Genomic DNA, 26,711 nt, shown 5'->3' on the forward strand with positions numbered 1-26,711 from the left:
TATTGTTATTATTATTATGTAAGACAACACTAGTAAATAAGGAGTTTAATAAGCTAACAGTCTCTATGTGGGCACTCAACAACAACTCAATAGCTGTTTTGTTTTTATCTTCTCTCTCTCTCTCTCCCAGAGCCCTGGTGACATAGTGTGTAATGTATCAGGCCAACCAAAAGGTTGGCAGTCTGAATCCACCCACCAGCAGCTCTAGGAAGAAAGATGGGTAGTTTCTTCCGATACAGATTTACAGCCTTGAAAACAAGATGGAGAGTCATTATCAGTTGAAACTTACTTGAGAGCAGTGGGTTTTGAATTCTTATTTCCAGAGTGCAAGTGGTGACTGCTAAAGGAAAGAGGTGAGGTCTGAGCGCACTCAGATGTTTCAGAACAAAATGCTGGTGGAAAGCCAGCTGCTGCAAACCCTATAGAGTACAGCTGTAAGGTGACATACCTGGGGCTGCCATGTCAGAGCAGACTCCACAAAAGCTGGCATCCTTACCTTTAGGAGCCTGTCAGATACCGGGAACACTTTTCAAGCTACCCATATACCTTCTCTTTTTTAAGCATTAAGCATTCCCAGGACTCAAGTGATTAAACTATCACATCCTTCATATTGAGATTTACTCTCTGCTAATGTTCTTACAAAGTGTTGTAAGCAGAACAATTCAGAAACTAGCGTGTACAGTGGAAGTTATCAATTCCTGTGATCTGGTCTATGCAGCTCTGCAGGGGAGCTCAGGTGGCTGGTGGGTGAAGAGTTACACCACCAATCCACAGCCAGATTTAAAACTAAGAGCTGCTCTGCAGGAGAAAAGTGGACAATCTTCTTCTCTGTGATTTATAAACTTGCTAAAAAGCCAGCTATGAGTCAGTTCTGACTTGAAGGCACAAAACAACAACAAAAATAGTAACACCACCACCACCACAGTCTGGAAAGCTTATAACAATTGCTAGGGAGGATAATCAAAGATCAAAGATCTGTTGCAGAGCTAAGTATTCTTGATATTTATTCTATATAAATAAATAAAAGGACTTGTAATAATAAAAGAAAAGGATAAAGGACTTGATATTTTCCCACCTATTTAAGCTCTGGTGGCCTAGTGGCAAGAAGCTGTGCTGCAATCAAAAGGCACAATGGTTCGAATCCCACCAGCGGCTCCGCGGAAGGATAGGCAATCTCCTTCCATGCGATTAACTGCCTCTGAAAATCTGCCGAAAGGTCAGCTATGGGTTAATTCTGACTCGACAGTACTCAAAAACAAGATCATTTTACATTTTTCTTGTCATCAAGAAGCTTATTCCAATAACTAGATTGATGAACATAATTAAAACAATCAGTTATAAAATAATAAGCGCTATACAAATGGAGCAAGATACTGTGGTGAGGCAAATCAGGATGGAAGGAGATATGTTTGGTGCCCAGTAGTAAGAATCTGCATTGCAATCTCAAAGGAAAGCAGTTTGAATGTGCCAGCTGCTCCACGGGAGAAGGATGGGCAATCTCCTCCAGTAAGATTAGCTGCCTGTGAAAACCCCCTGGAGGTCAGTTATGGGTTGGTTCTCACTCAACAGTACACAACAACAACATACAAATAGAGCAGGATACTATGATGAGGGGAATCTGAGCTGGGAGGATGTACATATTTTTTCCTTTTTAATTTTTTTAAAAAACTTTTTTATTTGACCAAAAGTTTATGAACCATAACGAGTTTATACATATTTTGCTTTAAATCTCAACTAATTAATGAACCACACTGTTTAATCAACCCTTAATTTATTAGAGTGCTTTAGTGGCATAGTTTGTAGGGGGTTTCACTGATAAAATAAAGACGCTGCCTCTCTAGTGGGAATAAGGAGTTGCACTGCTAACCCAAAGTCACTTGGTTCAAATCCACCAGCTATTCCTCGGAAGAAATACAGTCAGTATGATCTGAAAACCCGCTGAGGGTCAACTATGAGTCAGCAACAGTTGGCTCCAAAGGAGGAAGATGGGCATTCTCCTCCTATGTGATTTATATTCTCAGAAAACTCGCTGGAGGGTCAGCTAGGTGTTGGTTCTGACTCAACATCAATGAGAGTTTTGAGTGTTATGTATCGCTTTTCCTTTCACTCATTTTAGGGATTTATTAACTTTTACTATCTTTTCTTCCTCCTTGCTCATACCTGTTAATCACCCGTCAAGAGCGTTTTACATTTTTAATGTAAAAATGAGCTACACTCCTTAACAAATCTTAGGATATGATGAGTCAGAATATAAGAGCTATGAAAAGGCTTAAGGATACTTTGTGGAATCTCCCACTGAAATTTTAATAATTCTTCTAAATTACCTGGATGCCTCACAATTTATTCCTCAAATGAAAATAGCAATTTGTTTCTCAAATAACAAAATTTATTTTTCTTATTATGACGTAAAAACAGATATCACAAATGTGACATGCTGGGATCTTACAAAAGTTTACTGGAATAATGATAGAATAAAAAAAAATTTCTGCTGGAGATTTAAGTTCCACAATCTTACTTAATTAGGTACCAAGAAAAAAGAGTCATGAAAAGTTAATACATATTTAGGGAGCTTTGGTAACATAGTCTGTAAAACATAGTCTGTAAATAGCTGTGCTGCTTATCCAAAGGGGACGTTTTTCTGGATGTCTGACTGCACCAGCACACTATTCAGGAGAAAGCTGGACAATCCTGAAATCTTCTGTACAATTTACAGAATACTGAAAATCCACTGGAGGGTCAAGCTATGAGAGTCATTTCTGACTTGACAGCAATGAGCTCAGTTGAAATGAAATCTATTTAATTGCATTTGTTTGCTGCTTTGCCCATCACTCTGTTTATATTCACTAGATTTGTCTGAGGTGCTAAAAAATCTAAGCACAATTAGTCAGAACTTAGTATTTAAATAGTACTGCATGACAGTGGTGTCAGGTTTTGCTCATAAATGCACAAAGCATGGTGAGGGTGGGGCAGGGCGCCCCTGGCCCTGGCTGGAGCCCTTCTCTGGGCAGCCAGCACTCTCTCCACCACAGGAAGAGGGTTCTGCCCCCTGTGGTTCTCTTTACCTGTCCTGACATCTGGCCCCTATTGCATCACCTTGCCCACAGGGTTTGATGAACAACTAGAATGGGTCAAGGTCTTGTTGAAATGGCAATACTCAAAATCGGAGTCTAGTAACACTCTTAGAAAAAGAAACTAGAATAGGAATACACACAGAGGGGAAGCACACTATCATTTTTCAGATAAATCAGTAAAACACCAAAAGATGGGCTCTATTTATATATGAAATGATCAGACTGAGAATGATGTTACTTATAAAAATTAAAATAGAACAGCTTAAAGAAAACAAAACACTAATAGAAAAGGATTTATTTTTAACTATAAATGACTTGTTAGATATAGGTAAAAAAGGGAGAAGTAAGACAAGTTTCTCAGAATTTATTAAAGAAAAATGATTATAAGTTGATTTGATAAAATGAACATCCCTGGAAATAAAATCATGTAGGAATTTTTCATCAACATTTTAAAGAAAGGTATTAAGTAGGAGTAGCTATTATCTTTCCTCACTCACAAAAACAGCCTTTTAAAAAAGCTAATTCAGGCTGCTTGGTTTTTTCCCCCAAAAATACATGAAAGCACAAATATGAGAGAAAACCATCACTCAAAATTTCACTTACTTAATGACCATTAACACTTTGAAGATCATTGTTCCATCCATTTACACACACACACACTCACTCTCTCTCTCTGTCTCAGTTTCTCTCGCATGAATATTGTCCTTTACAGTAGTTTTGAGTGAAGGCATAGAAACAATATTCAATGAAAATTTTCAGTATCAACCTTATACAAAGGCTGATGGAAGAAAGGTTGGACTAAGGCAAGGATCTAAGATCCATGACTTAAGAGTCCAAGTCATGAAGGCATTTATGCATGGAACTGAAATATTATGGCCCAGGTACTCAGATTTCTAGTTGCTAGTTAAATCTATTGAGTGTTCGCTAAAATATTTCACATATGAGCTGAGCACTGGCAGATTTTTGAGTAGTAGTCAGGTTACCACTGAATTATTTAACAATTTTCTAGAAGTGCCCAGAATGCTGCTATCTGCTGTGATTGGTTATTACTCATTTATAAATTTTTAAAGAAATGAAATATTATAATTTAGTCTAATGAGTCAATATGGGAATAAGCAAAAGGGTGATTGCAGGTAAAGTAATATTGGCCTCTAAGTTGAAGTTTGAATCATAGACCTTTGCCAGTTCCTAAGATTCTGTATTTTATTTCATGGAGTAAATGAAATTAATTTATCAGTGACAGAGGTAGCTGGCCATATTATTCACAGTACTTTAATAGAATCCCAGTGGAATTGTCTTGGCTAACATTTATTGAGCACTCATTATGTACTAGGCACTGTGCTAAGCACTTTATATGTTAATTATGACAACAACTCTAAGATGTAGTTGTACTATTGACCCTTTTTTACAGATGAGTAGAACGAGTTTCACATAAATCCAACTGCTCAGGCTTTACAATTTAAAAAAGGAGAAGCTGGGATTCCACACAGGTCTGTTTAACTTTAGAATCTGAGTAATTACATGCAACCTATTGGATGATGCCAATACTACTCATCTAAACTGGCCTGGACATCTTTCCAAACTGTAACAGATCAAGGATTCCCAAGGGCACTTCTTATTACTATCTAGTATATAGTCAATGCCATTGGAAGGGGTATAATAGTTCTTGTCCTTCATCTCAAAGCTGGACATGGTACAGTCAATTAAATTAACTGCAAAAAGTTGTCTGGTCATTATTAATCTATTAAATAGCCAGGTTATAACAGAACACACAGAGCCCATGAATTTCATCTGTACTAATTTAGTTTTGATTGTGGGCAGTGTTACAGAATTGCTTTCATCTCTAATTAGTTTTTGTGAAAATTCATAATAGAACAAATTGAATAATAATAGCTTACAGTAAGCACCTTAAATTTAAGACAAAATGAAAATCTTTTCTATGTTTTATCCTCATGAAAACTACTTTTGGAAAATCAATATATCAAAACAGATCTTAATAGTCAACTAGCCAGTCCAATTTCTCAAATTTCAAAGGCATCTAACTTACAACAACCTGACAAGTTAAGACCCAGTTCCTGCATTTTCAGGCCTCAACACTCCCCCTCCCAAGGCACCCCACTCTACAGGTCACAGCCTATCCTCCTAATGTTCCCCCTTTACTGACGTGATTGATGTCTGGCTATAAATCTGCACTGTAACCTTGGTTCCTCATTTTGTACTTTGGAGGTAAGTCTGTATTTGTTTTCTCTTTCCACTGACAGTCTTCCAAATATTTGGGAATTGCAGGTATTCCCTGTCATCTCCCCCGCCCCTGAAGACTAAAATTCAAATAACAATTCCCTGAACATGGGTCAAAGTGCCAGTGTTCCACTTAAAGCTCAATGTGTCAGACTCTAGGTAAGGTCTGATATCTACACAGTGGATCTTTTCAATGAGCAAGACTCAAACATTCTTTACTTTATAATACTGTAGTGGTTCCCTTGGCATTTGTACTGCACTGCTGATTCATTTCAAGTTTGTGGCTCATGAAAACTTCTAGATCATTCCTCAAGCAAACGGAACAAAGTGAACTCTCAAACTGTACTACTGACTAAAACCGGCATTACTGAAATAAAATTATTTTAGTAGCTATAATCCCACTAGGATCAGTTTGAAACTGGTGAAAAGCCAATCTTTATTAAAAATACTCTATATAATTTCTGGGGGTGGCGGGAGAGATCATTTGGCACATGCAATCCAAAGAACAAACTAAACAATTGGTTACTTACTCATTAGCATTCAAGCTAGCTGTGGCTCTGATGATCATGTAGCAGAGTGTGAGAGCACTGAGGAGGCCAAAACTGGCAATAATAAACCATTCTTCTGTTGACAAAGGAAAGGGAGGAAATCACTCTGGGGAGAAGGCTTAAGTCAAATCGACGCCAACATTTCCCTCAAATGCAACGAAGCAGACTTCAACGGAGGTGGAGCCAAGAGGGCCCAAGGAAGTGAAGCAGAAGGAGATTTGCCAGAGAGCTACTAACTGAAGAAAGTTAGTGGAAGTAGTGGTGAAAGCTGTAAGGGAGAAAGGAAAGCATCGCCCAACCATTTCTTCTAGGTAAGGTCCTCAGGTCTGCAAGGAGTGTGACCACCAAAAAGTGTACAGTCAAATATATATGAAATGGCATAGAGGTCTTAAAAATGTAAATTTAAATGACAGCAAAGTTAACTAGCCATACTTATTCCTTCTTCATTCTGTCACTTCCAAATGGCCGGAGCACTCTTTCTTTGATAAAGGTTTGGAAGAAGAGGGCAGTGGTTCTCAAAGGTCCTGTGAGTACTTCAAGTAGTTGCAAGCTGGTTCTCCCTGGCATTGCGGTCTATACTCTTTTGTCATATAGATGCATTTACTCATATTGAAATAAAATAAACTTCTTATTGGTGTCTTATTAAAAGAGGAATTATCTTTCATGCCAATGTTTGTTTTTGCTTTCAGGAAGAAATAGAAAGGCTGACTTAGGAGGCAGCTTGCTGACTACAAAACTGAAAATCTCCGATGCACACTATTCTAATGGATTTTCCTTAGATCTAGAAAGTCAATGGGATATCCTCACGCCCTTTTAAAATCTTGTATTATCAAGGTATTATTCTAAAAACAATACTGAGAATTGAAAAAGCTTGGGAACCAATTCTGACTTCCTAGAAAGTCTTAATTATAATAAAATACTTCCCCGTGCACACACAGTGACTGTAACAATAGGCTTGAGCACAGTAGAGACTGAGAATGGCACAAGATCGGGGGGTGGCTTCCTTCTTTTGCACATAGTGTTGGAATCAATTAAATGGAACTTAACAATGTAACAAGAGTGCACATACTAATCAGAATTGGGTTTTAAAAGTGCTGCACAGGAAAATCCCCTAGGTATCTGCACAGGGTAGGGGAACACGTAAGTGAGGTGCTAACTGGTTATAAGCAAAAAGCTGTGTTTGACACAGTATTCTATAAACCCTAAATCTTTAAGCAAAATTGTGTGTGTACAGGCATTATTCAGTAGAAAGAAAACTATACTTTTATTAGTTTTCACAAGTGATGACCTTCAGAAGGTTAAGAAGAACTTCACTAATGGATTTCAGGATTCTGAAGTGGGTTCCACAGCATTTTTCTGTCCACATTGGTTTAGATGATTAAAAACTCACTAGAACCTTTCCCTCTAGGTAACAGCATTTCTTGAATTACAAAGTCCTCATTGGTAGAGTGCATTCACAAGGGTTTTTAATTAAGGTAAGCTTTCAAGAATCCATATAAAATCCTCCTTCTCACTGTATATACATGTTTATGAAAACATATACAGGCATTATAAAAAATTTAAAGAGCTGAGTGGTCTTCATCATCAAGGAGGTGAATACAGCATTCTTGTTTCTTCTTACAGAATTTCACACAAGAAAATAGACTAAGTTGTAGAGCTTCAGTGTCTGTTTCCTGATTCTAAATATTCCATCCATATTCGGTGGCATTCCAGTTATAAAAACTAGTAATCAAGAAGTAAACACCATCACAGCAATGGCCACAGGCCTGGCGGTATTCTTGCAGCAAGTGATTTTGCCAGGTCCTCATCCCCTCTGTCCTCCTCAGTGCTGATTTAGCACAGTGCCTTGCAATACAGTGGGGAGCACTGTTAATTGCTATGAAGCTACAAGAGTTTGGAGGGAAGAATTGGAGTAGCTTTGGTCTAAGTTAACCGTATTTTTTAAAAACCCTAACATCAAATATAATTTGTGCCAAAGGTGATAAATTTGGTACACAAAATATTTTTATTATCCAAACAAGATTTTAAAGGATATTTTAACATGAAATATAATGAATGGGGTCAGTTCTTAATATAGTAGTAGGTGCTCAATAAATGTCTGATCAATGAAGGACCTTAAAAAACTCATTTTGCAAAACCAACAATCAACCTTTGTTTATTACTATGAGGTCCATTTTAAACATTCTAGACAATACACTCTAAATGCCAAAGTAGGGAAAACATGAAATGCCATTAAAACAAATCATTAGGAAATGTAAGAAATAAGTCAAATTCTATCAAGAAATAATTTTACTTATTTCATAATGAATGAAGGCTCCTTGAATTTAGACAAATGAGAGAATAAAACTTAGGAAATAATTTTAAGAATCATTTTGATTAAAACACATATACTTCAAATGAACATAAAATATAAAGTCTTATTATGTGAATAAAAAAATAATTTGTAAAAGATTTACCCATTTTACTGACTCCCAGAGTTAAGAAGAGACCATTCAGGTTCAGGGCTTGAAGCTCTAGGCAAGCAACAGCATATACTGAAAAGGGAGTACCAGAGTGGTGACACAGAGATGGGATGAAAAGTTGTTAGATGAAAGTAACATGGAAAAAATGGAACTGAAGAACAGAGCTGGCTTGCTATGGGTGAATGTCTACACCTCCACACACACGCCGGTCAGACCATTCACACTGCTCCTTCGGGTCGCCATCAGAACATTCTAACGCTTTCTTCATAACCAGCTAGACTTATTTAAAAAGCAGGTAACCTTTAGATTTTCTTCCTACCTGTGTACACCCTATCAGAGAGTTAAGGGTCAAGAGACCAACATGAAACCAACTTTGTAAAAGAATGACCATCTCAACTGCAAAGTTGTGAATTTTTATACCGATTCTAGAGAAGTTTCTTACTAGGATGTCTGTAGCATGGTAAATAAAGTACTAGGGCTCACGGTTATAAAACATACCCCCGATGATGCTGACAGCTGACAACAATTTCCACAATTAATTTGTTTACAATGCAATAGTTTAAAAAAACAATGTTTATAAAACAGCTAGTAAGGTAAATCTCTGAATCCTACTACTTATTGAACTATTACTATTAATCACACATGAATGTACAAACTTCTTAATGTAAAAATTGTCTCATTCCAAAGAACTGCTTTAATAACAGCACAAATGACCTTCTTGGCAACAGACTAACTGCTGGCCCAGGTGAATGTTTCACCGTTCCTTTAGTGCAGTCACATAGAACAAAACCAAGAAGCAAAATCTGCCTGCACCTGGGCAGAGGGTACCCACTTACTTGTTACTGCAATGTTGATTTCTCCTGTTCGAGGAGTAAGTTCCCCATCGTGAGGCAGAGGTGAAGTGGCTCAAGGCCAAGGGAGCTGTCGCTGGCAAGGTCACCAAGGGCGGATCTTCGGTTAACTGCTTGGCTTCTTGTAAGTCTTTCCATATCAAATGCTACGTTATCAGAACATGGCAAATTTGGCTGCAAAATATTTCCATATTAGAAATAATTGTAAGAATAACAAGTCCTTTTATGAAATTCCAAGTTTTGATACCACATAGAAAAGACATAGCCAAGTTTTTCCTTGAGATTTTGTCTCAATTCTTTATTTACCTTTTCCGTTCTTAACTTATTCTACAAAAGGAACAGAACTAATTCTTCCCAAGAAAACAAAGAAGTAAAATCTAAATTCAACATAGTACTGAGAACACTGAGTATTTTTCTTAAATTATTTATTTCTTGTTGTATACATTGAATTGGATCCAAATGGCACAGGAGATTGCCCCTCCTTCTCCAGCAGAGAACCTGGTGGATTTGAACTGCGCACCTTCAGGATTGCAGTACAGCTTCTTGCCACTAGGCCACCAGAGAGCCCTCTGAACACTGAGTATTGTTTCTTCAAACAAGGACCTCTGGTTGCTTAATCTGTAGAAAGCTGTGCTGCTAACCCTGACGTGGAAACTCTCTAGAGGTTGGAATCTCCTAGCTGCTCAGTGGGAGCCTCAGAAACTCGAAGGAGGCTCAGCTATGAGTTAGTTCCAATTTGAGAGCAAGGATTTCGAGTTGCATCTTTATAAAGAAATGATAACCTTTTGTACATACAGCTCACAGGCAGAGGGAAATAAGTTTAGTTTTCAACAGGTTGACTCCCGGTCATGGCGAAGCCACATGTGTGGAGTAGAAGTGCTCCTTAAGAGTTTTCAAGACTGATCTTCCAGAGGCGACTGAAGGCAGGCCTTACTCGCAAAGAGTCCTTGAGTAGGCTGATCCACCAACCTTCTGGTTAACAGGCCACCCGTAACTGTTTATTCTACCCAGGACCCTTTTATAAATAGCAAGGATTCGATTTAGGTAACAGTAAATGATCTGTTTGGCTCTTAGGTTAATGTTCAGAGAGAGTAAGTAACAGACTTTTAACTTATTAATCATGTTCCATTTATTTAGTAATCAGGTGGGGTTTGTGGGTTTGTTTTTGTTTTTTTTTTAAGTATCTTCTACCTTTAAAGACAAGTAAAGCACACATCTAAGAGCAAATCAATGTTAAAAACTATTCATCTATAAGAAAATAATCTGTTTCAAAACTTAAACATCTAATCCTAAATAAGATTTGGTGCCAACTAGGAGCATAAAAGTCTTCCCATTTAACAACATGGATATGGGATTTCCCTAGTAACCTTCGGTTCTCTTGGTCTCCAGTGGACAACATATTAGAAGCAGAGATAAGAAGGTTGGCTGGGAGAAAATTAGATCCAGAAAAGTGATGACAGTTGGCCAAATCCAGATGCAATGGTTTCCTGGGCAAAGAATTCTGTTCTGTATCACTCTAGAGAACTCTACTAAAAAATAATAGTACAGTGTCATAACAGCTGTTATATGAGGAAGCCTTGGTAGCACAATGAGTAAATACTCTTCTCATAACCAAAAGCTAGTAGGTCAAACCCATCCAGCACCTGCCTAGGGGAAAAGAACTGCTGGTTCGCTCCCATGAAGATTACTGGCCCTCTAGTGCAGTTCTGCTGCTACAATGGGTCACTGAGAAACCAAAACTGACATGAGGGCACCTAACAACATCATCATAATGATGGCCAGTGAAGACAAGGTTTATGATGTTTTATTATATTTAAGGAGTCATGGGATTTTAGAATACATTTTTGAAGATTTTTCACCAAACACAGAGCAGAAAAGTATTAACTTCTAGAAAACAAAAGGAAAAAAACCTAAGGCTGGAGACAGTAAGAGAAAGGAAATATTTTCAAGTGTCTTTATATATCTAAAACATTACGGCAGATGCTTCATGTTGAGCCAGTCTCAATGCGAGGATGACTTTCCCCTTTCAAAGACAATTAGCAACATCGGGAAACATTATTGATAACAGGCCTTGGGTGCTGTGTTGCAGGCACTTAATGTCAGAGGCAGAGATGTTGCTAAACAGTCAATAGTGGGCTCCTTCCAGACACTCCCTCCTCCCAACAGGAGATTGTCTGGTCCAAAATGTTAATAGCCCACTGTTGAAAAACTCTGTGTTTAAGTACAACATCAATGATGCAGAACATCCTAAACTCACAAGACAGATTAGTCGGGGAATTACTGTATAATTGGATCATAGCTAATCTGTAATTTTATAGAATTATTTAGATCTTCTTTGGGTTGCAAAACTAGCGAGTTACTCTGTTAGGTCAAAGTAAACTTGTTCCACACAGAGAATATTCATTGACTTTTTTTTTAAGGTCAGAATGTATTTTGTTTCCCTCTGAAAAGTAGTAACCTTGGTAATATTCTTCTCTTCAGCAGTGAAATGCAAAGTCTTCAAAGTCTTTGGTGAGTTAGTTTGGATTTAACATCTGGCAAACCTGGAGACCAGATGTAGCACACCTGGAGAAAGCTTCTGTCAGACCATCAAAGCTTTGGGTCTCTCAGGGTTTTGGTCACTATCTTCCACAATTGTCTACAATTCGTTAATACCTTAGGTCAGACCCAAATGCATGAGAAAGGCACACAAGTGATATCATATTCTCCTATTATGCTGAGTGAAGAAAAAAGAATGGGTCCAAAATTAAAAAGTTTTCACTTAATTATTCTTTTTTGAAGACAATGAGCTAAAGAAAAATTGTGTCCTCCTCTCTAACCTCAGTTCATCACCATACTCCTAACAGTTAAAAACATACTCTTACTAGTCAATATAGTTCTTGATATAGTTCTTCTAAGGGTTCCTTCTAATGGACCAGACATTAATCTAGAACAAAGACGCTGCTTGCTTACTCTGCTTTCTTGTGAGACTTAATCATGCTTTTGATTAGGTCAGTCATGTTATACTATGTTACACTTAATATGATTCTACATAACAGTAGTAACAAAACAAAAAAACATACCACAATTCCCAGGGCCTTCAAAATATTAAGTTTGCACATAGGACAGGTACAGTGTTCACTAAGCCAGGGGTCCACGCAGGATTTGTGGAAAACATGCCTATAAAATAATAAAAATTATATCACAAATTATATACTGAAACTTACTATCCCTAGGCTCAAGGGGAGCATTTTCCCTCCATTTAAGAACTTTTGTTCAAGTATCAAGAAACAAGTATCAGGAATTGTTTTAAAGATAATTTGGAAAAAAAATTTCTTGAATTATGTATTTGTACCACTGTATATAAAGAGAATTTGGAAAAGTGGGGTCTGGCTGTTAGACTTTTTATTTCACCAAATTTTAAAATAAGTTTGAGGAAACTCTGAAAAGATAATTTCAGAAAACATGAATCAAAGTATCAGCTTTGTTTTCTGTAATAGCTAAACAGAGGAGGAAAAGGCATTTAAAAATATATTAGGAGTTGAATTAAGAATTCTCTGCATAAGTATTATCTACTTAGATCGAATACTGTTTAAAAATGACTTCAAATATAATTTTTTGAAATTCTAAGTAATCTATGTGCTTAGGAATCAAATAACGCTTAGCAGTTTTCAACCAACATAAAAGGGAGGAGCATTATACATGGGTATTAATAGAGCAAAGTCACATCCTTGTGATTGGAAATAAGTTAGTTGTGGAAGGCTCAGCATTCTTAGAACAGGAACTTGTGGCCTTCAGAGGGTAGAACACACTTTGAAGGAGCTGTACACATGATCTCATGAGCTGAAGAACCACCACATGGCAGCTGAGATGAAGCTATAGGGAAGGAAGTTCCAGAGTCCTGGCCAAGAGGAAAAGGGAAGATGCTAGGGACATCTGGCATCAGGGCATCATTAGTAGGAATGCTATAAACTGAATTATGAGGATTAACTAAAGAAATTTTAAAATGCCAGATTAAACCATGGTATGTCTTTAAAATGTTACTTGTTAATTCATAATTTAATGTTGATAGAGTTGGACAGTCTTCTTCCATCTTCATTTATAGCTTCAGACACCCAATGGAGGGTTGCTGAGAGTTGGAAACAGTGAGATATAGAACTGTTTTAAAATATGGTCTAGAAAATTAAATCACTTTTTAATTGCAACTTAGAATAAGCATTATTTACAAATATCTTCAGCTTGAATATTACAGACATACCTGGTAGTTTTGTACCTACTTCTTTATAGTAAGAATAAAGATCTTGAGATGTGAACCTATCAATCTAGGTTTAAATTTATAGATAATGGAGCTAACCAGACATCTATAATATCTGGGGGCTTTTATTAAAATTCTTTAGGAATTTATATAAAAAATGTTAAACCATTAATCTGTGAGACCTAACTTAGTATACATACATAAGGCATTGTTGTTGTTTTTAAATTTGGATTTCCATTCACTCATTGTTGCACTTTTCTCCGTGCCCACTCTCCACTCCAATTCACTCTTCTCTTTGAAAAGTTAAAAAAAAATTTTTTTTTCTTTCATTGTTATACAATCCCCCAAGTTCACTCCACTATGCAGCCTTCATTCTGGACTCCTGTCATGACAAGAATACCTAAAAGGGATCCTTTAAACAGTTCTCTCCCTTATCTGTTTCAATGCAGTAAACATTATTTTTCCCCCCTTTCTCAGTCTCCCCTCCAAACCCAAATCTCATAGCTGTTTTGATTTGCATCTCTCTTAAGAGCTAGGGATTTTGAACATTTCTTCATGTGTTCGTTTGCCATCTCAATGTCTTCTTTGGTGAAGTGTCTGTTCATATCCTGTGCCCATTTTTTCAATTGGGTTGTTTACTTTTATCTTGCTGTGGTGCTTCAGTATTTTATAAATTCTAGATATAAGCCCCTTATCTGACATGTCATTACCAAATATTTTTTTTCCCCAATCGGTGGTTTCCCTTTTTACCCTGTTGGAGAAGTTTTTGGATGTGCATAGAGATTTGATTCTTAGAAGGTCCCACTCATGTATTTTATTCTCTCCAGGTTGTAGATTTTTCAGGATGCTTGGAAGACTGTTGATGTTGTAGATTAGGACGTCTAGAGTTCTTCCAAGCTTTTCTTTAATAACGTTTATAGTTCTTGGTTTTAGTTCTAGCTCCATGATCCACTTTGAGTTGGTTTTTGTGTATGGGGTGAGGTATGGATCTTGTATGGGGTGAGGTATGGATCTTGTTTGAGTTTTCTGCAGATAGTTTTCCAATTTTGCCAATGCCATTTGTTAAAAAGGCTGTTATCTCTCCACTTAAATGATTTCATTTCCTTGGAAAAAATCAGTTGGCCATAGGTAGACAGGCTGATTTCTGGGTTCTCAATTCTATTCCACTATCTATGTGTCTGTCATTGTACCAGTACCTTGCTGTCTTGACCAACATGGCAGTGTAGTAGTATTTGAAATCAGGGAGATGCCTCCTACCTTGTTTCTCTTTTTAAGGAGTGTTTTGCTTATTCAGGGCCTCTTTCCATTTCAAATGAAATTGGAGATTGCCTTTGCCATCTCGTTGAAGAATGGAATTGGTGTTTGTGTTGGGATTGCATTAAATGTGTAAATTGCCTTTGGTAGTATTGTAATTTTCACAATATTGTGTCTTCCTATCCATGAGCAAAGGATATTCTTCCACTTCTCCAGGTCTCTGTTTCTTTTCTTTTTTTAATTTTATTTTAATAATTTTATGAACATATACAGAGATTTTGGATTTCCATTCATTTATTGTTGTACTTTTCTCCTTGCCTAACCCTCCCCCCAGTCTTTTTGTTTCTTGTAGTAATGTTTTGTAATTTTCTTTGAATAGATCCTTTGTGCTTCTGGTTAGATTTACTCCCAATTATTTAATCTTGTGATTAGCTATTGTGAATGGTACTATTTTTCTTAGCTCCAGTTCGGTATTCTCTTTGTCACTGTAGAGAAATCTGATTTTTGTATCTTGATCTTGTATCCTGCCACTTTGCTGAATTAGTCAACTAGGTCCAGTAGTGACAATTTCACCTCCTCTTTGCCAATTTGGAAATCTCTTATTTCCTTCTCTTGTCTTATTGCTATCGCTAAGACTTCCAATACAATATTGAATAAGAGAGGTGATAGTGGACATTCTTGCCTAGTTCCTGTTCTCAAGGCATATGCCTTTAATCTCCCTCCACTGAGAACAATGTTGGCTCTCAGGTTTGCATGTACATTTTTTTTTGTTGAAGAAATTCCCCTCTAATCCTATTTTGTTGAGTGTTTTAATCAGGAAAGGGTGCTGGATTTTGTCAAACGTCTTTCCTGCATCAATTGATAGGATAATGAGGTTCTTGTTCTTTTGTTAATGTGATGGATTATATTGTTTTTCTTATGTTGAACCATCCTTGCATACCTGTTATGAATCCCACTTGGTCATGATGAATTATTTTTATGTATTGTTGGATTATTGGCCAGGATTTTATTAAAGATTTTTGCATCAATGTTCATGAGAGATATTGGCCTATAGTTTTTTTTTTTATTTTTGGTGTCTTTACCTGGCTTTGGTACCAAGGATATGTTTGCTTCATAGAATGAGTCTGGGAGAATTCCATCCTTTTCTATATTCTGAAATTGTTTATATAGAATTGGTGATAGTTCTCTGAAAATTTCATAAAATTCACTTGTAAAGACATTTCTATTAAGCTCTTGTTACATCCAATTCTCACGCTTTTATACAACCATGAGAATGCTCTGAGAGTAAGATAAAGGGCTCCTTCCTACAAGGCCCCACCTGAGGTGGGGGGGGTCTCAGGATTGGAGTTACTTGTTGATAGTGCTTTTCAATTATGCCAATACTTACTGCAGTTTAACAAGACTAGAGCAAGGGTTCTTAACACTTCTGAGAATATAGACATTTTTAGATTTTCTAGAAATTGTAGAATCTCTCCCTAAAAAGTTATGAGCACATCTGCCTCTTTACTTGGCATCTGTTTTCAGGTGGTCAACTGATCACTGTTTTTAATCTCCCCCCTTTTCTTGCTGTGTACCGTTGAACTGGATCCAGCTGGCCTAGGAGGAGATTGCCCCTTGTTCTCCAGGAGAGCATCTGATGGGTTGAACCATGTGCCTTCGAGATTGCAGCACAGCTTCTTGCCACTATGCCACCAAAGCTCCCTTGTATCACTGTTTATAAGAGAGTTCTGGGGATTTGGTTTGTGTTGGGTGTGTTGTTTGCTTGGAAAGGTGCTGAAGGGCATTCTATGTAACAGAGGGATCTCGTGGGCTGATGTTAACAGGAAAGAGTGACGTTTTGTGTAGGGTAGAGAGGCAGGGGGTAGGGAGGGATGAATTAATCAACTGCTGGGTGGAGAGACTGGTGGAAGAAAGCAAGTAGCAGTACTCTGGGGTAAACAGTGGTCTGTTTTTCACTATTCCCTATTATTGACAGAGCTTTCCCCCCTTCCCTTATTCATTCCTGTCTTTTCATATCACTGATTGAGAGAACAAAATTAAATAATCTCTGCATTTAGTTTTTAGACCTTCACAGGTTGAGTGTTCTCTATCTAAATACGAGGAAATAAATTATGGACTTTTATGTTGGGTTCTTGAGTAATTATTTTCCCCTGTAGCTTTACTGATGTGAAAGAAAAAGTGCCCTTCTCTCTTCTTTAATTAAACAAGTGTAATCCCCCTCCAAACAGGGGTTTTGTAAGTAAAGATAATAAAGAATATGGCTTTCCAGGAGCAAACAGAACATCTCCGTTTTTAAGTAAATAAAAATCTGGAAGATTTTCTTTCTTTAAAAAAACCCACCAAATAGGGAGGATAGGAAAAGAGTTGGGAAGGTAATGAACATTGCATTGGAAAGATAAGGGGAAGAACTGTCTCAAAGGAATGTATGATTAGGCATTATATGTATGATAACAAGGGATGCATGGCAAAGGGGATGAAATGAGAGGGGAGGAAAATGGGCAATAATGAAAAGATAAAACAACCCACTAATAACCCACTTTCCCCCTTTTGACTGTCTATCTACTCCTTACTTTCTTCTTCATCCAGTTTCACCCCACCCTTTTGGCAAAATAAAGATATTTTCCTCTTTCCTTTCTATGACCTAGTATCTGCCTTTTCAGATTCCCCATATCTCTCTCTCCTGAAAACAAAACCGAGCAATTTCTCTCCTTACTGACTCTCTCACACAAACCTAGAATGCTCCCTCCTGTCACTGGTGCAATCTTTGTGAAGAACTGCTCAGCACTGTTGCTTCCTTTGTGTTCTCACTCATTCTCTTCATTCTTGCTTCTTTTTCTTCAGTGCTATTGTTACATCAATTTCAATGTGGCCTTCCCTGTCCTTCCAAGCAAAGTTCTCCCACCAAAACCTAACTTATATACACAGTAACACTGTAACTCTAAAAATCACATTTTTTATGGGTTTTTTTTTTTTTAAATTTTATTATTTCTGTGTGCGTGTACCATCAAATCAGATCTGACTGGTACAGGAGGAGATTGCCCCTCCTTCCCCGGCAGAGCATCTGGTGGATTCGAACCATGCGCGTCTGGGATTGTAGTTGCAGCTCCTTGCCACTAGGCCACCAGAGCTCCCCTAACATTTTTTGACCTCTAGCTTTCTCATGCAAAAAAGCTGAAAGGGCAGGGGATAGTGGGAAAGTGCATGTTTGGAACAATAAATTAAAAGCTTTATGTGGAAGACTTAAAAAAGTACGAAGGACTGTGCAAATGAAAGATAATACAAAATACATGTTCAAGCAAAGTAATGAGAATTTTTTCACGACACCCAAGAAATGGTTAAGAAATAACCCTAACATACTTCATGTTCTAGACATTCTAGTACCCATGTGTCTAACTTACTAACAAGCAGGCACCTGGGTCAATACAGACCTTTAAAAGAGGCCCTTTCCCATAGTTACAAAAACAAAACCAAACAAACAAAACAACCAAAAAAACAAAAAACACAGATCCAAGTAATAAATATATACATAAACAATGAAGAAAAGTTCCCACCATATTTGGACTGGATGGAATACTGGAGTGTAAATTAGGTGATGTTTTGAGGAACAGTGAAAAAGAAAAACCACAAGCATATTAGAGCTTCAACAAAAGAAATCCTTTATTCCTATAGGACTTTGGCATACAGATTGTGAAATGTATCTAAAGCAGAAAAGGTTGAAAACCAGTAATTCTGAAATCAAGTACCCTTTCCTTTCCTAATTCCCACATATGTCACAAATCAAAAGAGTGGCCAGAAAGCAGCTGGGGGTAGGGTGAGTTGAAGGTGAGTTGTCGTCACAGCTCTGTAGCTTCTGGGTGTCGTGCTAGAACCTAGCAAATATAAAAGGATCCAGGATTATTAAAGGTAAGAGACAAGAACTCCTCTCCCCTCTCCTGGGCTGGTGGCAGATACTGTTTAAACCAGGCCCTCCCTCTGAGGGATGGGCGTGATCACAGTAACTCCTCACCCAGCCAGCTGACTAACCCATTCTAGCTTCTCAAGTGGCATCATTGACTTAAGTTTATCCAGCTGCAGTTCTCACTCTTGAAAAAGTGTGTTTTTTTTTTAACTACTAAAAATTTTGTGGTTGACTTTAAAACAAAAGAGGTCTAAATAAGTTGATAGCTCTTCAGTTTCTAAGACATTTGGCAAAAATCCAAAGGATGATCAACTGTTATCAACTGACACAAGTAGGAGGTCCTCAAGCAATGCCAAATGCCATCTGTCCACAATAAATTAATGTGACAGAAGATGGAAAGTAAAGGTCATGCAACAAAAAGTCAAAAATTCATGAGATTTGATATACAAACAGTTTTTGTTTCTTCTCCAGACAGGCTTTTTAAAAATTAAAGGCATTTGGGCTTTTCTTTTCTCCTTACTAAGGTGAAAAAGTGATAGTGAGTATAGATCCTTTTCAAAGTCTCATCTGAAGGGCAGAGGTGTAGTGTGATATCTGAAAGGTGATGGGCTTGAGAGTTTAAAAATTGGATTAGCAAATGCTGGAGTAAGATTAAATGCTGATGAATAGAGATAGGCAGAATAAAAGCAAGAAGAGGAAGCAGAGAGTCAATAGAGCAAGGTCCCTCAAGAGGGGAGAAGAGTCGTGTCTTCCATTCTAACAGAAGGAAGAGGCGCAAGGGAGGTGCACAGGCAGCAAGTGTGAATGCATTACTTCCTGCATGAAGTTGATGTTGAGATCAGGTGTTTAGAAGAGCACAAATACATCTGAATGCACTATATTGACAGTGAGAGCCAGCTAGCAGAGAAGGCATGCTTTCTGGGTAGCACTCAGGTAGCAGCTGAGGTAAAGCCTCCTTCCCAAGCATCAGCTTAGCATCTGTCCAGAGCTCTGTGAGAAGACAGAGTGACACCAGAGCTGCTTGGCAATGTGAGATCACGGAAGGTTCAGCAGAGGCAACTTTCAGATTCCATTTCAAAAGCCACAAAGATAGAAAAAGGAAGGCAGAAGGAATAAAAGGTAACTAGAAGTACAAATAAATGTTAATTCAGAGGTACCTGAGAGGTATCATTTGGAAATAAGAGGTTTGATAATATTTGGAGTAATGATGCTATTTTTCGAGGAGCTATGCTCTAAGTCCATGGTTCTCAACCGGGGTGATTTTACATGCCAGGGGATATTTGGGAAATGTCTTAAGTAATTTCTAGTTTCCACAACTGGGCTTAGTGGTGACAGAGTTACTGGCATCTGTTAATACATTGCTAAACAGACTTTAAAACTTAGGCCAGCCTGCACAACAAAGGACAATCTGGTCTAAGATGTCAATAGTGCCTGGATTGAGAAACCATGACCAAGGTCAAATTGTCAGAATGTGGCTCAAGGTGTACAGTTAATTTTTTACTACACTGATGTCTGATACTGCTGTCATTTCAGTTACGTTAAATGTTTTAAGCAGGCTGTCCAGCATAATTCAGACAGAGATATAACCTGTTGAACTTAAGATTCTAGCTTAATAAACATCATTTGGCTCCAAAGCCACGTGGTGAACTATAATATACAGTCAGGTAATAAGCATTTCTGTCAGAGACCTGGAATTGACAGCCAGCCAAGTGAAGAGGACACTAAATGTGGAGGTGAAGTAAATGCTTTAAACACAGTAGAAATTCTAAAATTTACAACAAGACCCACTTCACTGCTGGTAGGTGCAGTCACAGAAAGAGAAGAGATCAATCAAAGCTTACAGCTTTCAGTATAAAGCAATCAGTTATTTATTAAAAGTAAAACGGCACGGGCCTCACCAGGATACACCTTTGAAAGCTCTTCCTCCTGGAAAAGCCAGTCTCGGGTAGCACTGTACTAAATGAAGACAAATAGAACTAAGAACAAAACACTGGAAAAGTCAACATTAAAGAACGGAGAGAATTGGGAGCAAATTTATATTTTAGAAATGACTATTTTAAGATTGAGGCTTGTTTGCGGAAGAGACTCCCATTAGTAATAACCATCAATGATTTTGGAAATTTTTGTCCCAAGATCTCAGCTGGTTCTGGGTGTGGTAGACTGGGAGGAAAACAGGGATTTTAGAAATATTTGGCTTAAACCATTTTTAAAATAAAATAACAGCTGGTTTTGCTTTATAATGTATTCTACAAACACTTTGTTGATCTGTATCTATATATCCTTTAAGGGTTGTGATTTTAGATTATAAATGATGGCAGGTAGGAATAAATTGGTCATTATAGCACTTACTTTTCTTTAGGTTGGCATACTTTTAGTCACAGATTGTCCTTTATAATCACTTTACTTTCAGAATATTTCTTTTTATATTTTAGTACATAGCCTTGTTAGGTTCTAGGAGTTTTAAAAATATAACTCTGCCTTGGTTCAAAATAGATTACCTGGTGAGTAAATAATATGAGGACTCTCATGGAGATAACCACTAGCAATCATTTCATCATTTACATGTTCTAGAAGACCAGAATTGTGGGTGTGTTTTAAAGGAAGGGAGAAGAAAGAAGAAATGTCTTTGATTTTAGGTTTCTCAGTTCGGAAGTTAGTACTTTTCCAACTGTCACTCAGCATCTTATAGTTAATATTTCACGTTCCCCAGAGTTTGGTAAAAGTCAACATGCTTATAAAGAAAATATGCTCTTTTCAGTACATTAAAGCACAGGTCACCACTCTCCTTTGGAGGGAGAACTATGGAACTCTGTAAGGAGCATCAATAGAAAGGCAGACCTGGGAGAACAATGGCTCTGCCACTTCTGCACCATGTGATTCTGGAAAATGACTATCAGCTTCTTTATCCTTCACTGTACCATTGGGATAAAAATAGTTATCCACTTAGGGTTGCTGGACGAATTATTGGAGCTGGCAACTACAAATGGTACTGAGTATCTGACCTTGAACAGGCACACAGTAAATATCAGTACTTCAAACTTGACATAATCCCAGTTTAGGGGTAAAACCCCCCAAAACCCCAACCTTAATTCAAATCCCTAGAGCTCTGATATTCACAGCCAAGTGAATACGTTTGAGATTTTATTGGAGGATCGGGTGATGTACTTTGACTGACAATGGAGGTGAACAAGAGTGTTTCTGAAGGTTATGTATGAAACATTTTCAATCTTAATATTTCTTATGTCATAGATGAGGCTGGAGTTGTGGCACATGTCCTTCTCATAAATAGAAAAGACTTGTGAAATCCTCTCGAGGCAGCACTACTCATTGCTGATGGCACTTGCTCACCTCAGATCATGTAGTGGGCACTGGCCAGTCAGAAAGGCCCTGTGCTAGGAGGCTCCCACAAGCATGAGGGACACTAGGTGGGACCTTCTGTGCAGGAGACATGCAAGACACACTAACAGCATTTTTACTCAAACAAATGAAGTTGACATACTTGCAGGGGAGAACTCGTACAACATCGTTCTGCTTATAGCTCTCTATGCAGACTGCACAATGATCAAAGTCAGGGTCTGTCTCCTGAAAAGAGAAGTGCAGAAAAGAAGTCATGCTAAAAGAACTGAAAAAAACCAAAACAAAGTGCATATACAGAAGAGATAAAATTCAGCTAAGAAATTTCCTGTGGCAACTACTAAAAGTATTAAACCTACTAAAGCTACTGCTGCTCAGTTGATTCTGACTCAGAGTAACCAATCCTCTGTATGAGGAGTAGCTGCTCAATTTAACTGCTGACCTCTCAGTTAACAGCCTATTATGTCCTAAACCATTACAAACAAGTGACGAAAATGAAAGATTATTAAAAAACTGACTAAAGTATCAATATTGTTGTTGTTATGTGCCGTCGTGTTGGCTGCGACTCATAGTGACCCCATGTACAACAGCTCTGAACCCTGCCGTGTCCTGAGCCAGTCTTACCGACCTTATCCCATTGACTCTGTTACCATGTCAATCCATCTCACCCAGGGTCTTCCTCTCTTGTGCTGTCTTTTTACCCTTCCAAGCTTGATGTCCTTCTCCAAAGACTGGTCCCTTCTGGCCACATGCCCAAAGTATGTGAAAAAGAGCTTCAAAATGCTAGCCTCCAAGGCTTCATCCTCTTCAAGACAGATCTTCTGGAGGAGGTTTGTCCTCCTGGAGGTCCATGTTATGCTCAACACTCTTCTCCAGCACCACAACTCAAAGGCATAAATTCTTCTGTCATCCTTAGTCACTGTCCAGATCTCTGATGCACAGCAAACAATTGTGAAGATCGTGGTGTGGACCAGGTATGCCTAACTCTAGACTGATATCACTGTTCTCAGCACACTGGAGAGCTTCTTGTCATCAAATTTCCCCAATGCAATTCATCTTTTGATTTCTTGAGTGCTGGTGCCAAGAGTGCTGACTGTGGAAGTGAGCAAGCTGAAATTGTTAACAAACTCAAATCTTTTATCCATTCATCATGGTTCTGCCAATTGGCCCAGTGGTGAGAATCTTTGTCTTTTTTTTCCCCAAATAAAATAAAATAAAATGTTTATTTATTCTTCATACTTATTATAAAAGCATTATACAAATCTTTATTTCAATCAAGTAACTGTGAAAAAAATCTAGGCACTGATCTTTTGTGTCAACTGGTATGTTATGTTAGCATTAATAAAGTTAAAATTATTATTTTAACATGAGTATGTTAAAAGTAACAATTCACCTCTTATCAAAAATAATATGGAACATAATTAACGAAATAGTAAGTTTCCAAATGTTGGAAAAAAACAAAAATAAGAAAAATAACAAAACAACAATTCCCAAGAAAATAAGTTAAAAGAACATATCAATGTGCACTTGTTTAGAAGTGGATAGGATTTTGCCTACGATTGAAAGGAATGTGGGAAAGTGAATACAAACTTTTTCAAAGTAGAGGGCATTCATGATGATATTGAGCAAACTCTCATTTTTCATATTACACAAAAAAGGCACTCAGAGAGTAAGTGAGTTACTTAAGGTCTCATAATAATACAGGAAGAGTGATGCTCAGCTCTCCTGATTACAAACCTAGAATTTTTCCACTTCATGACAAAGGTTTATACTAAGATACAATCAAGTAAAACAAATACCACATGATAACATTGTAGACTTAAATATACCTAAGGAAGAGTTTAATTAAAAAATATATGTTGACAATATATGTTCAGAGTATTTAATTTTTAGAGTACAGTGCTGTAAACATCTATGGAAGAAGTCCATGACTCAATAATTAATAATCCATGTATCTTTTTCTTTTTGATGTTAAGCTTCAATCCATATTGAAGACTACAGTAATGCTGTTGTTGACTGCTGTCGAGTCAAGGACAACTCATAGCGATCCTAAGCACAAAATACTTGAAGCCTTTCTATAACTACTGTTGTTTCTCAAAGTTCATAGAGTTTCCGGAGACATGTTGTTTAGGAAGTAGATGCCACTCCTGCTTCCAAGCCTGTCTCAATCTGGGAGCTCCACCAAACACTGTCCAACATGGGTAACTGTTATGGCATTTAACACTCCAATGTCACAAGGTTCAGAATCACAGCAAACCCAGGTTATCTAGTACAGCAAATTGATAGAAGAGTGCTATGCCACTTAGAAGAATATTCCTCCAAAATATAACTGACTTAAATATAAAGGCCCTCCACGAGGTCTTGTTGACTCTAAACAAGAGGCTTAAGTAAAAAAAAACAAAACCCACAAACCACAACCAACCAATATGTTGTTGTTGTTGTTATTATGTGCCGTTGAGTCACCTGCGACCTGTACAGCAGCTCTGAACCCTTCTCTGTCCTGAGCCATCCTCACTAATTCTGACACACCAACCCCCATTCTCCCAATTGCTGTACCAATCTATCTCATCTGGGGTCTTCCTCTCCTGAGCTGTCTCACCCTTCCGAGCATGATGTTCTTCTCCAAGGACCAGTCTCTCCTGGCCATGTGCCCACAGTATGTGAGATGGAGCTTCAAAATCCTAGCCTTCAAGAGGGACCTGGTTTCACCCTCTCCAAGACAGACTTACTTGTTTTCTTGGCAGTCCATGGTATGTTCAAGACTCTTCTCCAGCACCACAACTCAAAAGCATCTATTCTTCTGTCATCCTTAGTCACTGTCCAGCTCTCTGAAGCATAACAAGTGACTGCAAAGATCATGGCCTGGATTAGGTATACCTTAAGTCTCTAGACATACATCACTGCTTTTCAGCTTTCTGGAAAGGTCCCTGACAGCAGATTTTTCCCAATGCAATTTTTCTTTTGATTTCTTCCATCTATCATAATGCTGCCAACTGGCCCAGTGGTGAGAATCTTTGTCTTCTTAATGTTGAGCTTCAATCCATATTGAAGACTACAGTCCTTGACTTCATGCAGCAAGTGCTTCAGGTTGCCTTCAGGTTCAGAAAGCAAGGCTGACCATAGTAATAGCTGTAAGTATATTGACTCAAATTATGATAATGTCTAAATCTGATCTCCAACATGTCAGAGATCTGAGGATGGTACAGGGAAGAGCAAAGCTCAGATCTGTCATTTAGAGGGTCATTATGAGGGTAGTCAACTCAAAAGCACCTGAAACCAAGTCAATCTATTTTGGTTTTAAACTACTAGTTTAACAAGTAGTATTAATTCTGTTTATAAAGGTCTTGGAACAAATAATTTTCTCTTTTTTTTAGGACCTAAGTCAGCAATAAACTTGATTCATCCTTACATCCTCTTCTTCCCATCCTTGCCAGACATCAACCCTAATACCCTGGTCCAGCCATTATGGCTATGATTTTTTATCTCAATTCTCAGACGTTCTCAAATATACCATATGACAATTTTCTTTCATTTCCCAGGGGAAAAAAAATCCATCTTAAAACACATTATTTTACATACTTTCACTATGCTCAGCCAAAATGTTTTTGTTATCCTCTTCTGAATACAAATTTACTTCAACTACAAAACGGAAACTTGCAATACTGCTTAAGAGTTAGATCCACACTGCTACATTATAATACACTCATTTTTATGTAACTTTTAATGTCATAAGAACTAGAAAAATAAAATGGATTAAGATAGAGGCCATACAGTTGTTGAGTAACATAGGCAGAATGGCAATTAATAGTCCTCATCAAATGGCTCATACAGTAAGGGCTATAGTAGCTGGGAATTAGACAAGACACCCTGAGCAACTAAAGAAAGAAAACTTGTCTTGAGGGAGAATGGGAGATAGTGAGAGAGAAAGAGGGAGGGAAGGACGGAGGGAGTGAGAGAGGGGGAGAGAGAGAGGTAGAAAGAAAGATGGGGAAGAGGGAAAGAAGGAGGGAATTAGAGGAGGGGTGGAAGGGAGAGGGAGAAGGGGGAGACAGACAGAGATCAAACAGTGTTTCAGTGGTACGCAGAATGAGAAGAGGATGGCAAGAATAGCAGCAGGGAAAACTGAGGGAGTTTCAAGGGCCAAAGGCTAGATCTTGGATCATAGGCATGGCAAGAGGCAATGGAAAGGTTAGGGTGGAAATGAAAGTTCTACTGGAGAAGAAAGAGTTGTTAATCAACTCCAGAACAAAACGAAACAAAAAAAAAAGAAAAGTAAATCTCAAGTATGCATTGGAGATTTCTGAGAATGAGAGAAAATCTTGTTGGAGAAGGTGACCTGGAGAAAAATACTGAGCTGGGTTGAGCTGGGTTTGAACATCTTGTTTGTGGGGTGGTATCTGGAGAAATGTTTAGAGCAACTGGTAAAACGACTGACACAGTTTAACACAGAGGTGATGGCTCAAGTCGAGAAGTGGGTTGTAGAGAAGGAACAGGTCCAAAAATAGAATTCTTGACCAGAAGTTGAAGAAATCTGTCACCAGAGAAAAGTATGGAGAAGAACTAACAAATGGAAAGAATAGGAAAACAACTCTTGAAAACAGTTAAAAGTAGAAAAAAATAACCCAGTTAAATGGTTTATTGTTTCCAAGTACAGAAGGAACAGAAAGGAGTGAAATATTGATGGATACTATACTAGCTCTGCTGTATGCCTAGGGAAAAATGACACCGAGTCATCCAGGATGGCAATAAGAGAGGCACAAATAGAAATTCCAAACAGCTTAATTTTAATAAATATGAATGC

At 37.8% G+C, this 26,711-nt stretch overlaps 1 protein-coding gene across 1 annotated transcript in view; it reads right to left on the reverse strand.

Annotated features, from left to right (window-relative positions):
* Positions 1–26,711, reverse strand: part of RNF130 (ring finger protein 130) — a 175,875-nt gene that overhangs the window by 3,397 nt on the left and 145,767 nt on the right. Inside the window, 5 exon segments of the mRNA XM_006898119.1 lie at positions 5,840–5,933; positions 9,156–9,221; positions 9,224–9,344; positions 12,233–12,329; positions 22,056–22,138. Coding sequence (XP_006898181.1) covers positions 5,840–5,933; positions 9,156–9,221; positions 9,224–9,344; positions 12,233–12,329; positions 22,056–22,138 — 461 coding nt within the window.

This window comes from Elephantulus edwardii, unplaced genomic scaffold (genome assembly GCF_000299155.1).
Source record: "Elephantulus edwardii isolate Elephantulus edwardi_28Jun2011 unplaced genomic scaffold, EleEdw1.0 scaffold00221, whole genome shotgun sequence".
Taxonomy (NCBI): domain Eukaryota; kingdom Metazoa; phylum Chordata; class Mammalia; order Macroscelidea; family Macroscelididae; genus Elephantulus; species Elephantulus edwardii.